At 41.9% G+C, this 19599-nt stretch overlaps 1 protein-coding gene across 5 annotated transcripts in view; it reads right to left on the reverse strand.

The window, feature by feature from the left end:
- LHX9 (LIM homeobox 9) overlaps positions 1-19599 on the reverse strand; it is a 62716-nt gene that overhangs the window by 17556 nt on the left and 25561 nt on the right. For 3 of the 5 annotated variants that reach the window (XM_085601832.1, XM_085601830.1, XM_085601828.1), the window contains one exon: positions 18025-18383. In XM_085601832.1, the coding sequence (XP_085457958.1) occupies positions 18025-18383 (359 nt within the window). The remainder of the gene's footprint in view (positions 1-18024; positions 18384-19599) is intronic. The other 2 variants (XM_085601833.1, XM_085601831.1) reach the window with 1 other exon arrangement.

Raw genomic sequence — 19599 nt, forward strand, 5'->3', positions numbered from 1 at the left:
AATTTAGAGGTGAAAAAGGAAGTGAAGAATAGAATAGATATGGGAAAGAAGAAACACATTTTCTAAACAAGAGGAGTAACTAGTCCACAAACTTATGCATTGGCAAAAATAACAGACAAAACACCAACTTCCTGAATATTTGTCAGTGTTTAAAATGACAGAACCAATAAAAATCTTTGAATTTTCTGTCTTCTGCCACATTTTAATATTTGATTAGATCAATTTGTCACCGCTGACTCATTGCACGAAGAAATGATGTGGACATTCTGGAGAACACACCAAAATGAACTTTCCTTTGTCTGAATTGTAAAAATTGTAATTACAGGTGAGTGTACTACATCAATCCATACATGGCAGAAATATGGACTGGTGTTACTGATCATTTGACAGTATATATGCTTTGGGCCATTCTATATATTGGTGAAATTCCAAGGAGAGCAAAAAAAAGGATTCGATGAACGTATCTTATGTCAGAGAGAGACCTCGTTTAACCACTGACCAGGAATTTTGCATGAGAAGGTAAATAAATAACATTGACTTGTTTGAAACTTGTATTATTGACTTCAAACACATTTTAAAGGGAGACAGAAAAGAGTAAAAATAGAATCCAATAAGATGTATCTGAAGGACAGAAATAAAGCAAGCGACTGAATGTACAAGTTACAAGTATATTTTAGGCACTTAAACTAAGACCTTCTCATAAACTGTTTGTTAGTTATCACTGGCAACTTCAAACATTTAGGTTGTAGGCAATCTGTTTTTAATCTAGGTTATAGAGTGTCTATGATTGTGTTGCAAAGCTGATGCTCCACAGCCAGAATATACGGCTACCAATTTATGAGAGCCATGCTTCCTGTTTTGTTAATAGAGAAACGATAAAGAGAACAACTAGAAATATTTTAATTATGGCACAAAGAATATTAAACTGGATGAGGACTTGATAGGAAGTGGGAGGGCATTGTTACGAGTCGTGGTAATTTGGTTTAGCATGGTGGATATGAACGCTTGTATCAATCTTTTGTAGGTGAACAAGTGCTAGAAATATTTTTTAGACTACAACGAGATCCGAGAGTCTAGGAAGAAAGGTAATGCCTTCTAATAGTTCTCATGTGAAAATTGAACAATATTACAATATTTAATTGATTTGTTAGCCTTCAGCGACTATCATCAAAGAAGACAAGTAGATGTTTTGCACATTTATTGGGTGGGGGAGTCATAGGTGTTACATGCCATAACATACAGCATTGAAGAAACATCATTGTTCCATTTTGTATGTGTTTTGGACTCTGAAAAGCAATACAATGATTAATTTTATCCAGTAGTTTTGTGAGATATATTCCTGAGCCACTTCAAGTTACTTGGCCAAATGAAAGAATTTTTGAAAATGTGACTTATGGCCTTTTTTTACCTATGAGATTTTTTGGGGGAAATGTTGTTTGTCGTGAGTGATTAGGGTGGATATATATTGAATTATGTCATTGATCACTATTGATTCTTCAACGATTTTTTACAGGTTTCATTAACATTGTATAAATGACTGGAAGTCTCCTAGGATAATCTCTATTTAAAAAGCTTCTTCATTAAAACTGGTTAACTTCCTTGTATATATCTGGTTACCTTCAGTCGGTCTAAACTGCATTAAATATTTTACGAATTGTTGTAACTCTTTATAACTTGCATAAATAAGGGTATCTATTTAGACCTCTCATGCCCACAATATATGTAAAGTCTGAGAATTATAAGATCAATTGTATAGACAAAGCTTTAACAGTTGAAAAGTTTTGCCTAAGAATTGCAGCTTACAAGTTCCAAAATACTGGTCTTTAAACTAAGTTGCTTCAGGCACCTAAGATAGGTATCACAGTTCTATTTCATATTGGATTTTTTAAAATCTTTTGTAGCTTTTTTACATGTGATTTCCTGTTTGATTGAGTACTTGTTACTATTGTTTATGAATTGCTTTGTGTGTCTTTGTAAACGATGTATGACCCTTTTGATTGTCTTAATGGCTGTGTCTGTCCCCCTCAGATTATATGGGGGAAAAACACATCACATGCTAGAGTTAATGTGCAGGACTGATTTTAGGAACACACCTATGTGAGGCTCGCTGATCACAACACATTCATGCTGTCAGACATAATCTGCAAGTGAAATATTACCCAAAGCTATGAAGCTGTGTGTCTCGTACTTGGAATGCGAACCAGCCTACATATTAGAGCTGAGCTCGTCGAGCTACCAAACATTAAAATCCAGGGTAATCACAATCCAAATCTACGAGGAAAAAAACACATATGACTAATTTTGATGATGATTACTGGCATTTTACTTTGGCTACTTTGAAATACTGATATAATATTGCTATTTGGTTCCTTAAATTGCAAGGCACTAATCGAATTACTTCTGTGATTAGGTAGAAGAAAAAATTTGTTTTGGGTGTATATATTGTGCACAAGGAGTGTAGTATGTACATGCTAAGCATGATTCCAAGACACACCACTTCCCAGTCAACAGTAAAATGAGTGTCCGGGGAAAACAGAATATGACTGTGGGAGAAGGGGTAACGGGAAAGAAAGAGGCTATTTCTGAAATAATTTGAGGGGTTCCAAAAAACGAGACAACCTAACAAATGTAACATTCTAAATTGAATGTTTATATTTTAAGAATCCCCTAGAAACTGCAGTAACTTTCTCATTAAGTTGTATTATGTAAAATCTGCATAAATAAATATTTATCACAGTACCATGGGACACAACACGACAGCTACACACAAGGTGTATTCATTATACTAAGGCTACTGGGAATATTAGTCTTTTTTTGTGTGGGGCTTAATACAGCAGTTTAGAGAGAGAGAGAGAGATCCGCATTAAACATGCTTTGAGTTCTATGAAGCATGTTTGTTTTGTATGTGTCAATAGATATATTTCTGATGCCTTTATGCTTTTTGGAAGTGCAACCTATGCATTAACAAGTTGTCTTGAAAGATGATGTCTGAATATGACACAAAAGAACAAAAACAGAAATTCATATTCAAGTCTCTAATGAGTGCAATTTGAAAATAATCTGAACATGAAAATATTACTTAAAGGGGAAAGAGGCAACAGGTGAGTTTGAGATTTGCTTAAATACTAGAATTATATACAAAGGGCACAGCCGAGATATATTTTCATAGGAAGCAGAATTTGGAGACTTAAAGTCAAAAATGATTTGAGTAGGACCGAAGGAGTTTCTCAAATATAGCAATTTCTATACAGGATGCTTCTCAAATGCAGGAAGTACCGTGTGCTCGTCACTTGCTGAAAGAAATTCACCTGAAGCTCATTAAATGGAAGAAAAAGTATATATGGAACACACCAAATGCAGGATGCATTGTGTTGGGAACTCATCAGATGCAGGAATGCTGCTTTATGAGATCAGCAAATGCAGGAATTACTGTACCAAGAGATCATAAACTGCAGGAAGCAGCATGTTCAAGAAGAACTGAATCAAGACTTCTTTACCTGCAGGAAGTACTCTACAATGTCAGGAGCCCATCCCTCCTGCGAGGTGTTGTGCGGTGATCTCTCAAACAATCTACACAAATGCTCTCAACTCCCAAGGGACATTAGAAATCTAAATTAAGAAGACAACATGAAAGTTTGTTCACCAGCTAAAGACCAATAGAGCTAATTATGGCTGTATTCGACCCCTAACTAGGGCTGTTATGACATCACGTACATAAGGCTTCCCAATAACTATATCCTAATACTAGAGTAAAATAGAGGAAAGTGGCAAAAGAGTGCTCCTGCCTCAAGATTCCAGGCCATATGACCACCACCCAAAATGACCATCGCTAGTTCCGTGTAGAGCAAGAAATCATATATATATATATTTTTTTTTTTTTTTGCATCTTTTATATAGTGCGAACTCGACCCGAAGGTATTGGAGCGCTGTACATGAGCACCGTATTTACATTACATATTCAGGCAGGGGGAGATAAAGTGATTTGCCCAGAATCACAGGATGTGGACGTGACCCCGAGTCTCAAACCTTGGTTTCCAGCACCAAAGTCGGCAGTCTTGCCGATGGACCACATCCTCTCAAAGTATTGCATAAAGTCAGCAAGATCTTATGGAAGAAAGTGCTTCAGCTACATCCAGTAACTGGCACCCCATTACCAACTCACCAAAAACCTTGGATCTAAATATGCTTCTATGATCAATCAACAATTCGTAATGAGGAAGAAACTCAGTAGAATGGCACAAAAAGGCCCAGCGAATCTCACCCTGGATATTTTTGAATTGATATTTATTTCAACTCATTGATTTGCCCTCTTGAGTGTAGATTATTTTACTGAGTGATTATTTTTACTGAGTGAGTCTAGAGGCAGATTTAGCCATCACACCAACCTGTTCCCCAGAAATGGCATACAAAGCATATACATGTATACATATACACATACATGCATGCATACAGGGGCTTTCATTAGCCCCCTTCCTTTGTCTGTTCCAGTGTCATTCACATTTTGCTTCAGTCCACCACAGCTACATCATGTGGCAATGGGTCTGCCAGCTTCACCGCTGCCTGAAAGGAAGGACACTTTTTTTTATACATTTGCGATTGTTTTAGCATATTGCTTATGTATGTGTTTTAAAGGAAATATAGAAGTGTAGGTGCTCACTATGTATAGTACCTGCTTGCTCCTGAGAAGTGCTGATACTCTCCTATTAAAGGTATTGCAGCTGTGCTGAGAAATGCAGATATTCTCCCTTTCAAATTAAAGAGGACACTACCAGCCCATTTTAAGCACTGCATATTTATGAAAAACACGATTTTTTTCTAAGGCAAAGCGTATAGGCTTCGCCACAACTTGTTCCTAAATTATGTCTTACCCAACCTTGCCTTCTGCATAACCCCATCACTACTCACCCTACTTCGACAACCCCTGGCTTGCTTGTTTACGTCTCAACTACTACCCAGTCTGTAGTTCACTTTCTCATGATGTTTCCAACTCAGGCTCACCCATACCAGATTTTCGGACCAACCACACATTTACAAACACTGGATCTAAATGGGATTCATTTATATAGCTATTCGGTGATACTTAAAATCTGCCATGGACGCAGGCTTCTAGGACTAATGTTGGCCAGCTTTCACTTACTCCATCCACAGCCACTGGGGTCTGCCCCTTTCCATGTTGCTGTTGCCACCTCTGTCAGAGAAAACTGCCCGCCATTTGATCATAGTGTGTTATTCTGGAAGGGCCAAGATCTAATACTGAATAAGGTTGCTTGTAAAATCATCTGTATTCCTTTCAAACATAGCAAACCTGCCTCTACTCATTTTAATAATCATTCAGAAAATAGTTTCCATAATTCTAAAATACTTCCACGCGATTTCTACTTGTGTCTGTTTATTTTAAAATTTCGAAAGGGGCAAAATAAAAAATAACTCTGATTTTCCCGAATTTTGCTGGACTCGAAATAAAACATACACACCAATCTTGTGAAATACTACAACCTTCTAAAGGCAGTGTTGTCCCTACTCATATAAAAACTAGCTGGAAGAAGCCACGGGAAGCAACCCTCCCTTTTCCTGCTCATCACTGACTCTAAATCCCGTTCAGTGTCTGTCCGCCATTTTGCTGCTTAACATTCACAGTGCATGGCTGGGATGCACAATCAGCATGTCACCTCTGACAAAGGTCAACCTGAATATTAATACCGCCATCCAAAATGGAACCTACCATGAAGAAGAATAGGTATATATTTCTACTTTGCTTCATGTCTGCGATTGTGCTTTAGATTATTAGCTCGACATGAGGAATGCTCTTGAATGGCCCCTTGTGAACACTTTTGAAAGAAGGAAGTGATTACTCTTTACTATACATTGACGTGGAAATATCACAGAAGGGGCCAGTTTAGAGGACTATTTGCACTCAACAATGCATCACTGGGCAGCTGATGAACTCTACCAAGATATTCTAATGACTAATCCTATGGCTCGCTCCTGTTGACTGAATAGGGAAAGGACTCTTAATACTACTTATTTGTGCATATTTTGTGTACATTAGTGTATGTTGTATATATTTGGTTTGGATATATGGAATTATGTTTCCTTTGTATGTGTTGCTGTGTAACTTTATGTTGTCTTTTCACTATTTAAATACATGAAATGAGGTGATGGTGAGGAAAAATATATTGGCAATGACAACAAAATGAACTAAGAAATATATTGATTTATGATTTACAGACAGGATGAATGTACTGTGGTGTATAAAATAAATTAATCCCTAGCTAGTGGGGGCCTGTTTGCTGCTTTGATAGATTATTAGTATAGCTCTTAAAACGCTCCAAGGCTGCTTCAAAGCGTTATATCTGGTACGAATAAAATACGTAAAAGAAAGAAGAGCAAACGTGGTAGCGTGTGTCCCTTTTTGTTTGGCTATTGGCTATAGTGCCATCGTGCTGGCAGAAAACAGCAAAATGTGCTTTATGGGGTCTTGTTTGTATATAATACGGGCGCCTATAACATACTGAGCAGTACGTTCATTAAATATTACGTCTGTGGAGTCCAGGTCAGACCAGATAACTGGAATTCAGGAGGCGGGCAGAGAGAAGCAAAAAAGTCTGGTAGTACACCCTACAATTGTTTTTTATTATTATTCGTTTTCTTTCTTAGTTTGTTTACATTGGGTATATTTACAATTTGAAACAGACAGAAACTATTCGCAATTGCACTGCTTTGGGACCGAGTTGGGTCCAAGATATTGAACCCATGTGCCATGTCTGTAGGTACTTGGGCAAGTATTTTAGCCACTAAAATTCATCTCCTCCGTGACATTTTTTCTGTTGTCTGAAAACAAGTTAAGCAGCCCTTGAGTCGGTTCAGCGTGGTGATGTGGTACAATAGAGGGATGGAAATGATGTAGGAATGGATGGATGGACAGATGGCAGGCAAGTTGCTGAACTTGCTTTTAATACACAGCCTGTCATTCGGCTATTTCGAAGTGATAAGGGAAAGGAGGGGGCAGCACGGGCTGTTTACTAATCACTACACACTGTTTGAAGCTGGTTTGTTTTATGTTCTGGGAAGTGCCGTTACAACTGCAAGCCACTAGAGGTCACCGGAGCACTCCTATTAAACTACTTTTCCTTTCATGGTTGTTTAGAAACTTGAAGAGTAAATGAGCGTCATTTAAAAACAATATCGGCAAAAATATTATTTTGAAACGATATTTCAAGGATTAGTTTTCCTAAGGATTTCAATAGAGAGCACCAAGAAACAGGCAAAGATAGCAGAACTGACGTTTATTTTAGAGTCGCTTAAAACCACTGCTATATCGTTTCTTGTGAATAAATATATAATTATTTGAACATAACCAAACAGCAAGTTAATGTTGCAGGGAGAAGGCCGTGCTTGAATATTTCCCTCGCAAAGGCCTTTCTTCCAAAGGCACAAAATTCAGTTGCCAGGCTGGGGTTTAAACCGAGACTCTGAGGGATTACACGAGTTCTGGGCACGGTTTTAAATCCCCAATTAGTGCATAAAATCCCGCACAGCAGCTCCCATCCGGGCTGGCCCGGGAACGTTCCAGCGCGCGATGCCCCCATAAGCAGGACGCCGGGTCACGCTCGGCGCCGGTGGGGCGGGGTTACGCGTCAATTCACCAACGGATTGGGAACATTGAGTCTCCGTGCGCTAATCTGGTTAAAATGGTGTGTTTTTTCGCTGTCCGGCAGCACTTGAACTTTAAGATTATCCACTTCAGCGAAAGGGGGAGGGGGGTCGGGGGGAGGCGTCCAGAGAATGACGTTGCAGGGTGTTATCGTCTGATTACGAGTAACTATGTTACTGTATGCTTACTACGCTCTGCTCCTTGTATATGCATAGCATACTTCCTCCATTAGCATGGCCTGTTATCAATGTAATGTACAAGAGTAAGAAGTGTTCGCGTGGGCACAGTGCCTTAACCAGGACTTTAAGTGGGATAAAAAAAAAACTGTGTTGGTGGGAGGGGGTTCTCTCAAAGAGGCGGGGCTGATATAATTTGGGCGTGGCTTAAAAAGTAAGCTAAAAATCTGTGGTTAGCATAGTGTATCGCTTGACTGGTAATTTACTGCTTCTGTCACTGCATCCAGATATATAATACAACAAGTAAAATTACACCTACAACAAGCCAGTACTATTGGCTTTGCCAATGGTTGTTAGTCGCATAAGATAAATAAGCAACAACTATGGTTTAGTTATATAGAATATTGACAATGCTTTAGTTCTGAAATGAGACTGTGAAAGAACTTTACAGTCTCTTTGAAGTTACATCAAAGGCAATGAAGGGTGGGACCACAGCAGAGTTAAGATATTTCACCCTGAGGATGAGGGCAAAAATGGAGAACCTAATAGGGACCCATCTCAGGTCCTGGTCCACTTAAAGCCCTATCCATAATGCATATGAGCCCCCTATAGTATGTTTAGAGGGACCCCTGACACTCTTATATGTTACAGATATTGATAATCCTGTGGGAAATAGGTGCTCTGAAGAGTGGGGCCCTCTGCACTGCAGAGGCTGCTGGGCCCCGTGTTATGCCCATGGTCACTGGAATTATGTGATTCTGCGGCCACAGTATTTTAATTTGCATAATTTGAATGTGCCACAATTCTCACATAATTCATCATCTGCTGCATTATCTGCAGATTTTGACAAAACAAAATTATTTCAAACTCAAAAAAAGTTACTAAAATAGCAGTGACGCATGTTGCCGCCCACTGGAAGGTTGACTCAGCTTTCAGTTGATTATTACTTTATTTGGATGTTAAACTGGCACTACAGAAGTGAAATATTTGCACAGGCAGCTTTCACATGGAAAAATAGTAATAGTACTACAAAATGTGTCACATAATGTGTATTTTCTTGCAGCAAAATTTGGTCAACCCTACTGCATAATTTGGTCCTTCCCTTCTGCATAATTCCAGTGGCCGTGGTTATACTCATAGGCATATAGTTTAATATGCTGTTTATTACCATTATTGCCATTTTGAGTGCCGGGAGGGGATATGACTTGCGAGATGTGAAGCCACAAGTGTGTCATGACGCTCCTCCCCTTCCTCAACAATGATGATCAATAAAAGATTACTCGGTGCCAACCAAGATATATGGCTTATAGCATGCTGTTTTGTCATATGCCGTATTATAAATTAAGGTATGAACTAGAACCAGGATACAAGGAATTTAAACAGCGAATTGAGACACTAACAGGGCCGGACTGGAAACCCAAAGCATCCCTGGCAATTTTGATGGACCAGTCTCCCTAGCTGTTTTTGCTACTGTGGGCCAATATAGCAGCACCACTGCAAAATCGGACCCCAGTAACAAAAATGCCCCCCACCGCTGCATAATCGGCCCCCACCCTTGCAACCTCCCAGGGAAATGCCCGATGCCAGCTATGGCCTGTCCGGCCCTGGATACTACCAGGTATAATTAATGAAAACGCCTCATGACTTCTAGCAGAGTTACCTTTGCAATCTGAACTCTGTGAGACTGTCAGCTTTGCTTTCTCGGTCAGTGACACTGCCCTGTGGTACTTGCCATTGTCACTTTTGTAATAAATGTGAATTTATTCGTTTACTTGCTCTAAATAACATGTGACATTGGGCCACATCTGTTTTCACTGTTAGGGCATAAACATATTTATGCGATGTCAATGAAAATAAAAGTGGCAAATTATCACATAATTCAGGGCAACTGTGCTTTTAAACTCACTTTCAGCCATGTATTACTGATGGAATGGTCAAAATCCATGTTATTACCATAGTGCAGTGAAACTAACATGTTGACTCATGGATTGCACGGTACAGTGACTTTACACAGGCAAACAACTCTAACCAATCTTCACAAGGCCTCTTCACTGAGACTTTTATCTCACTGCATAAATGTAAACCCAGGCAACCTGGTATTGAGTAAATATTTCAAATTATAGCAAGTATACATGAAAAACACCATGCCATAAACCATACCTGCAGATGAGCAGAGTGTAATATGTTAATTAGTGGTTCTAATGTTGGGGGAGAAACTCCATGACCTAATCAAGGCTGCACTTCTCACAGGTTAGATCCACTCCTCAAATTCAAAATTCATACTACATTATACAAAGCACGTAGAAATAAATGTGCAAATGCATGATAATTAGCAAACTTGCTACAAATAACATGTTTTGGGAAAAGCATATACATTCACTAGCATGATATTCGTATGTGTATTTTTCTGCAAGTTAATTTTTATGAGTGTGTGTTTTGTATTTATTTTATTTTATTTAATGAATTTTATTCAGCGCAAACTTTATCCAAAGGTGTCAGAGCGCTTTACAAAAGGACCAGTTGCGTGTTTGTGTGTGTGTGTGTGTGTTTGTGTGTGTGTAGATAGAGACATACACTCTCTCAGTGGAAATACATGTTTCCCTAAAAACAGGCTATTTGGTGCAAGTACTGCAATGCGTATATTCCATATATGTATTACTACAGTGAAAAGGTAACGTTTCTTGTTATTTCCATAGTGACATCTATTTAATGTTACGAAACTATATTTACTGCTCCAAAGATTCCATGTAATTACTCGTTTATTTTATGTATTGTCTTTGTGCTACAATCACTCTGCATTTATAAACAACTGGGCACACACTCATAAGGCCTGTTTATGAGATGTTATTTCACTGCATGAATCCCTTGGGCGCTGGTTAAATATCTAATGGTATGTGTGTATGTATATATATGTAATAATGCTATAATCTACAATGAAAAATGGGTTGGCATAAAGTATATACGCAGAGCAGTTTACAGGAATATGCTATCTGCTAACATTGCTGGGGTCGAACAGGGGCATCATGAGCCAGTCGAGGATTTTAGTATAACAAGTCATGGCTCTCCCAACGCTCATTAAAGGGCAACGAATGGGCTAATATTGCCATTAAGGACGTCTGCCACATAATGCTGGTTGAGTTGGAAATGTTACCAGAACTGCAAAATGCACCGTTCAACCATACTATACACTACGCATTTTTGTAATATTTTATGTTCAATTTGATATAATATGTTATAAAAAATAAACATTTTTTAAAACGATTTTTACAGAATAATGCATGCTAGAGACTGTATGGTGCCAATCTCTTCTCAGTACTAAAAGAAGTGGAAAAACATATTTGATGCCAATCAGAAATTGGGGTGAGGGGGAGATGTTTACTGCCTAACAAGCATGCTTTGTCTGTAGGAAGGAGGGGTTTTGCCTGCAGCCGCCTTCTGCAAGGTCTCTGGCTGAAGATGGGCTCATCACTTTGTTTGCCATTGAGGAGGAGAAGGCCAGTGACACAAGTAGCAGTGATTACAGTGGACTGTGAGTTTTGATGTTTTCATCGTTTAAACACATTGTCATCTTTGAAGACTAATTGGGTGCTAGGAAGAAAATCAGACTAATAAGCTAACTTTCTGCGCTTCCCATTGGATGAAATCAATAATTCATGGGAATGGTCTTAGCTCTGCAAAATGTAGGAAAACTAATCATGGATAGGATTTAAATTGCTATGAAATATGCAATGTTTTTGTGCAAAAAGGCTAGTGAAGTATGCAACGTAAATTAGGAGAGTTACGTAGATCATTTTTCACGATTGTCCATTTGTAAAGTACAGAAAGCAGTTCTTCAGAAAAAAACATACTTTTCTGAAATTATGTCATACGTGTGAATTCGTTTCTAGATGTATTTGTTTTATTTTTACAAATAATTAAAAAAATACATAACATATAACTTTAGAACACCTTCTTCTCTAGTATCAAAACGATCTATTAAGGAGGTTCTCGCAATTGTGTAGAACTAGGGCGGGAAAAGATGTGCCTCTTTACAATTTAGAACTATTAAAAGAGTGCTGAAGTAAGCAAAAACATTGTACACGTTAAATGCCTTTAATCTGCTCTGTACCTGTTCTTTAGAATAAGATTTGAATTGAAAGCCACACACATTTATGTATATGCAGGAATGTGACGTGTTCTAAGGCTAATAGTTCAATTGATACTATATTATTATTATATATTCCTTTTAGTTCTTATTAGCATTACTAGTTCTGGTGTTCTTATGATTAACATAATTTGTAATCCACTATTTGCTCAAAGTGTGTGAATAACTAATCGTAGATGGAGCAGCCATGTCCAAGGCCTAACCTACCACCACACATTTAAACTTTGCACCTATTGTTATAACTGTCTTTTACCCTGGCGTCTATCTTGACTAACCATCTGCCCTAGTGGGGTAGGGGTCTGTAGGAGCCCATACACGAATTTGACAAAGAGAACTGTTCCTTTCCTGGTCCATCAGTCATATGTGCACCGTTGTTATAGTCCTGTGTGCACTGTATACAGCGTTCCCAGGTGTATGAGCCCGACGATTTATGTTCTCATAAAATGTATGTGACTCTGTAGGGTCCTAGCTCGCTCTCGGTCCCCGGTCTCTACCACGCCGATCCCTTCACCGCAGGCTCCCCTTAGTTAGCTCCATTATCCCCCTCTCCAAGAGATTAGCGGCCTGGCCAGTGCCGTCTGAAACTGCTCCTTGGTCTCTCGGGGTCTGCTCGGTGCACCCCCTCCCCTGTTCCAGCCCCCCTCTGTCTCCTCAGGCCAAGATTAGCGGTCTGCTCGGCGTTCTACACTGTGCCGGGATTAGCCGCCGATCGGTGCTCTCTTCTTAGGGTCTGGGTCGCTGGCTGCTCGCGCGCACGTTCTTCCCCTCTCTGGTGGGTGCATCGGAGCCGGCAGCCCTGTTTTAATTGTTCTTTGTTAATTGGACTTGACGTTGGAATCCCTCGGTTTCTGCCCGGCATATAATCACCCAGCGGCGTCCCATGAAAGGCCCCACTTCGGGTCCGCCTCTCCAGGCCTGCAGCCCCTGCGCCAGGGCCTCCTCTCCAGGCCTGCACAAGCCCAGCAGCCCCTGCGTCAGGGCCGCCAATAACCCTCGGCTAGTTCAACGCTCCTCGCCCTATCCACCAACAACTGCATACAAAAAACTGTAAACAGCAAATACCAGAGTCTTGTGCGACATTGTGCAGTCTGTGCTATAACTCTGATCATGAGAAAAGGCCACAGGAGGGACACAACCCCAAGTAAATATGTAAATAATGAGTGGAACACGCACTGTGTCGCTATAGATGGGGCAAATCCGTTATTTTCATGCGATGGTACTTGTATAGTGCTTACAACCAGTATCATGGCGCTGTTTCATGACGGTCAGGGAATGTTATCTATGCGTTTGTTGATGTTTGTTTACTTTTAGTATAGAGTTTTTTCCCCCCAAAGTTTTAGTTTGCTTGTGTCAGTGTGACAGTAAAATAAGTCTGATATAGGTAAAGATATTTGTACAGTATAATGTGCAGGGCGATGTGCCCCAGGGATTCCATTTTATTATTTTTTTTGTGATTGGGTGGCGGGTTATCCATTGCTTCTTCACTGCAGACTGCTTGCTATTCATGTATCACAATGAACTAGAATTTAATGCTGTGTGATTGAGGTAGTAATATATGTATGCTTGTTTCATCTGAGTGACTCAAGGGTATATATTAGTGTGGTGCCTGAGTGTGGTTGGTGTAGCACTTTGCCAGCTATCTGGCTTTGTATTGTATTGTAATTGCATTTGTATAGGGCTTAATACCCCCGACGAGGCGTCACAGCGCTTTTTCGGCGAGTAGCACGCTACTCTGGAACCCATTAAGGATTAGTGGTGAATTAGTATAGTGAAATATGAAAGTAATTTGAGTGGTGGGTATGTTAGTCAGTTATTTGGATTGAGAAGGATAGTGGAGGGAATGAAGAGGGAAAAAGGTTTGCATTTATATAGCTCTTGCTACCCCTGAGGAGGTGTTGAAGCGCTTTTTCAGCGAGTAGCACGGTACTCCGGAACGCATAAAGGATTAGTGGTGGATTAGTATAGTGAAATATGAAAGTAATTTGAGTGGTGGGTATGTTAGTCAGTTATTTGGATTGAGAAGCATAGCGGAGGGAATGAAGAGGGAAAAAGGTTTGCATTTATATAGCGCCTGCCACCCCTGATGACGTGTTGAAGCGCTTTTCCAGTGAGTAGCACGCTACTCCAGAAACCATAAAGGATTAGTGGTGAATTAGTATATTGAAATATGAAATTAATATAAAAGGTGGACATGTTTGTCTGTTATTTGGATTGAAAATTATAGTAGAGGGATAGAAGAGGGAAGGTTTTAGACTTTTTTTAGGAGGGCAAAGCAGTAGGAGGCGGCTTGGAATGAGTAAAAGAAATGTGGAGGCAGAAGCGTCAGAGTGAAGGGTTTAGAAAGGCTTTGGTGCTCTGTTGTGTAATTGAGGGGGTGGCAAGTTTATACTTGTTTCATCTGAGTGCTTCCAGGGTACATGTTGGTGTGGTGCCTAGGTGTGCTTGATGTGGCAGCACTTTTCCAAATATCTGGCTTTGGAGCTGTGTTGTGTGATGTTTATGCTTGTTTATTCTGAGTGGCTCAGTGGTGTGGCGCCAGAGTGTGGTTGGTGTGGTAGCACATTGCCATTTATCTGGCTTTGGTGCTTTTTTGTGTTATTGAGAGTGTGATATGTTTATGATTGTTTAATCTGAGTGATTTTACAGTGTGTATTCGTGTGACACGTGAATGTGGTTGATGTGGTAGCACTTTGACAGCAACCTGGCTTTAGTGCAGTGCTGATTATAATAAGTGATATATTTACGCTTGTACATAGATATTAAACAACCTGCGTATGCGGTCCGCGAGGCTTGGGCTCTAGTAGGTGTGCCAGAGTGTGTTTTTTAACGTACAAGTGTACGAGAATTCCACACCCCCTCCGTTGACCATGAGGCATAGTATTGCTTCTTAAGATACATTGCCAGGCGTATACTTACGTATGTATCATCTCTAACGCATGCTTATTAGTCGCAGCGTGTTCACTTGTTTTTCACCGTAATAAGGTTTACTAGGAGTGGTATTTGCACTGGGCTGGTCCCAGTGTAGTCCTGAAGAAGAGCTGGGGAGCTCGAAACTAGTTGACCATAAGCTAAGTACACTTACCCATTAAAAGTAGGTTATTTTAGCGTATTACCCCGTTTTTAACCAATTAGCTAGGAGCAAGAATAAAATGTATTTGGCCCACTAGTTGATTATTTTAATTCACTTGTCCCACTCCATATCACTACACTTGCACCACACATAATTTGTATTAAGTGCTCCTACGTAATCCGTAAGTTGCAGCACGCCTCAGCCCGTAGAGGACTGAGAGGACCCCAATGATGAAGCATGTCACCGTGGGGAAACCCTGGTGAGTGAGGGGACTCAAGAAAGGAAAAGTTCTACCCCTTTCTTTCTCTTTTGGGTGTTTATCGGAATCCAATTGTCTTTCTGACACCCCCAGGTTAGGTTCTTTTTACCTGAACGTTCAGGTTGTTTAATATCTATGTACAAGATGGAGGGTGAACCTAACTTCTAAACCTCTTTTTTCCCCCCCTTTTTTTGATAACCATATTTACGCTTGTATCATATGAGTGACTTTACAGTGTGTATTGGTGTAGCTTGTGAGTGTGGCTGATGTGGTTGCATTTTGCAGGTACCTGGGTTTGGTGCTGTGTTGTGGGATTGAGAGTGTGATATGTTTATGCTTGTTTCATCTGAGTGAGTCGAGGGGATGTATTGGTGTGGCACCTAGGTGTGCTTCATGTGGCAGCACTTTTCCAACTATCTGGCTTTGATGCTGTGTGTGAGGGTGAAGAGGTTCTGCTAGTGACTGCTCTCTGAAGGAGACCATTAGTAGGTGTGACTGTCACAGTGGTGTGTGGTGTTATAGTTGGGTGGAAAATGCTATTGGCTATCGCTTGAAGGCAATATTTTGTATATCTGAAGTTGTAAAAGATCTCATTGGGAGGTTGTGTGTTGTGTACAGGGTTTAGGTGATGTATGCATCCTTAGAAAATATTGATTCTCCAAACCAAAGCATCTTTTTACCCAACTTTGATGTCAGGTACATGTGACTAAGTGGGCATACAGTTAGGGGCACACATTTCAGCACTATAGTGACACATGTGAGCAGTGGTGCCTATATTTAGGGACGCATGCACATTAGAACTAGAGATAAGGGCACATACAAATAATAGCACATGTAGTTAGGTACAAAGGGTCATACAAAACTACACGGACATGCATTAAGTGGCTTATATACTGCAACACAATGCAAATGGATATGCGTGACTACACAAGACAACTAGAGGCATGCACACCTAGTGCTAATGCGCCTATGGCCCTACAGGTACAGACACCACACAACTAGAACCTACACCTCAGGAGAGGGCTGCAGTAACGAGGTGGCCATCCTACGAGAGGCAGTCACATAAAGGATAACTCAAAACCCCTACAACAATGACCACGTCCAACAACGGACACTATAAGAGTTACCAACAGTTGTCAACAAAACAAGTCATCTACAACTACAAGCCTTGTGGCAGGCACAAATAGGAACAAACGATACCCCTCAACTCACAACGCTGGGGGAACCTACAACTAAGGAAAGTGAGCAGTGTAACTATGTAGAAAATGGACACCACAGCCAGTGACATAAACAGCTAACCAGACCTCCAACTAGAGAAACCTGCGACCATCAGTGTGCATAACCACATGCATAGCCAGAATTAGGACGCAACTCTCCGAAGATGGTTCATTTTTCACTTTCCTAAAACTTTACAGAAGCTGTCACTGTAGTGTGCACAAGTACACATTCATTGGTAACATAAGGGGATGATAAGTGTATTTTTTTAACACTCCGTTAGGTGTAGCCGATGCTCTATGTATTCATTAACTTAGTAGTTTTGTAAAGTGCAGTGTGGTGTCCAAAGTTTAACTTTACAAGTTTTTGGGCGGAGGCATGGGGGTTCCTTATGAGTGTTTTCTCGAGACCTTTAGAAAACTGAAAAAAACAATATTTAAAAAAGCACAATTGATTAATACAAGTAATATTGCAGGACGGTATTCACAGCACGCCATACACAGCAATGTGCCTTATATTAAGAATAGCATATGCTAGTATTACTGGTAGCACCCCTTTTATGGACCTGGGGTTAGGAAGGACAGAAGGCTGAGTTTACACTGTTAGAGTTCAAAACCACAGCCTGCAGGCCGCACACGAATCTGCAGTAGGCAGAAACAAAATGTTTCCTGAGAGGGGAATACTGTGGGGTAAGTGCTAACTGTATGGCTTTACCTGGTTGGTAGAGGGAGGGGTGCTGAATGAGTGAATGCTGATTGGTGGGTGAATACTGTCTTTATTGTGAAAACTGTCTGAGTTGAATTCTGACTTGGCATGAGTGAAACTGAAGGGTGAATTTCGAATCGAGTGAATACTGAAGGGAGGGAGGGTGCTGACAGGTGAGTAGGTGCTGTTTGAAGAGGGAATGTTGAATCGAGCGAGTACTGAAGAGAGGGGGTGCTGACAGTAGAGTAGGTGCTGACTGGCGGGTGAATATTGAATCGAGTAAGTATTGAAGGGACAGAGGGTGTTGACGGGTGAGTAGGTGCTGCCTGGGGGATGAATGGTGACTTTGGGCTGAATGTCGTCTGTAGGTTCAAGGTTGCATTGTGACCGGTGGTTAATGCTGGCTGGCGATCAGTTCTGAATGGGCAGTGAATGCTGACTGACGTTGGGATAATAATGGCTGCCTCAGCTGAAACTGAGGGCTGTATGTTGATTCGGAAATGACGGCTCAGTGGGGTGAGTGCTGTGTGAATGGTGGTAATCGTTTCATGGGTGGATGCAGACTGGTGGTCAGTGCGGACGGAAGGCAATCAAAGGCGAGTGAAAGTTGAAGGGAGTGTGAGGAGGGAGGGTTTATGCTGAATAAAGAGTGAGAGTGGAGGGTGAATTTTGACAGTCAGGTGAAATCATCGTCAGGTTGAATGCTGACCATTGGTGAATGCTGGCTTGGGCTGAATGTCATCTCAACAGAGGATGCTGACTGAAGGTCGCATGCTGATTGGCCAGAAGGAGAACGCTCACCTGAGTTGTAGCTGACCATGTCCACGCCCAGCGCCGGACTCTTCCTCTTCCGGGGTCGCCCCTTCTGTACAGTGCCGGTGCCGTTGAAGTAGGGCAGGGCCGCCAGCCCCCCTCCCTTCGCCGCTAGCTCCGTGTAGCTGAGTTGCGGGTGGAAGTCGCCCTGTATTAGCGCCTCGAAGTGGGCCCGGCAGTACACCAGGCTGTCCTTCATGCCGAAGTGGTCGCCCGTGCTGAGCGTCTTGTTGCAGGAGGTGCAGGTGAAGCAGCTCAAGTGGTACACCGAGTCCCGGGCCCTCATCACCATCTCCGAGGCCGAGATCCCAAGGTGGCAGCGAGCACATCTCTGCACAGAGAACCTTCTGGAAGCAAGACATGCCATCAACACCGGGGCAGGGGGCTCGGCACAGCCGTGGCACTGGGGCACACGGCGACAGTCACACAGATTAGAAGTGGCTACAGTGCATGCACCAGGGCATCTGCTCACCTCACTGCTCGCCTCATGCACACATTGGCCTACCCGCGCATCTCACCTGGTCCTCCCGTTTACTCCCCTCAGCCTGCTGTAGTCTTTTCATGCCTTCTCCTTATCACAGCTGTTCAACCTTATGCGCACACCGTAACTACACACCTGCTCCCTCACCTACTCACGTCACCCATTTATCTGGCCAGTTTATCTCATCCCCTCACTTTTCTGCCTACCTCATTACCTCACGAACTCAACTCGTTTCATCCCCTTGCTGCTTACCTCATCGCCTCACCTCACAGGCTCCTTTCGCCTGCTCACATTAGCCACTCACCTCACTAGCTCACCTCACACCCTCCCCTCCCCCTTTTTTCACCTCATCTCACCTCACATGTTCAACTCATCCATTCGTTTCACAGGCTACCCTCACCTGCTCAACGCATCCATTCACTTTGCATGATTCCCTCACCTGCTCACCTCATGCTCTCCTCGCCAGCTTACCACACATGCTTAACTCATCCGTTCATCTCACGTGCTTTCCTCACCTGCTCAACTCACACGCTTCCCTCAGCAGCTTACCTCGCTGCTCAACTCACCCATTCACCTCACAAGCTTCCCTCACCTGCTCACCTGACATGCTCAATGGTTCCCTTACCTGATCACCTCACATGATTCTCTTACCTCACCTCACACGCTTCCCTCACTTGCTCAACGCACCCTTCCCCTTCCCTGCTTCCCTCACCTGCTCACCTCACATGCTTCCCTCACATCACACGCTTACCTCACTTGCTCAACGCACCCTTCCCCCTCCCCTGCTTCCCTCACCTGCTCACCTCACATGCTTCCCTCACCTCACACGCTTCCCTCACTTGCTCAACTCACCCTGTCACCTCGCATGCTTCCCTCGCGTGCTGACAACCCCCACTCACGTTACCAGCTCCACTCACCTCACAGCGGCCTTGTAACCCTGCAAAAGGCGGGGGGGGGGGGGCAGTTGTGAAGTGAATAGATGAACTCAGGGGAGCGCACATTTTCTAAAACACCCCTGCAGATTACAATGGCAGGTTTATACCCTTGTGTTCGGCCTTCAGTACGTCCAAAATGATGTAGAG

This window comes from Triturus cristatus, chromosome 4_2, assembly GCF_964204655.1.
Source record: "Triturus cristatus chromosome 4_2, aTriCri1.1, whole genome shotgun sequence".
In the NCBI taxonomy this organism is placed as follows: domain Eukaryota; kingdom Metazoa; phylum Chordata; class Amphibia; order Caudata; family Salamandridae; genus Triturus; species Triturus cristatus.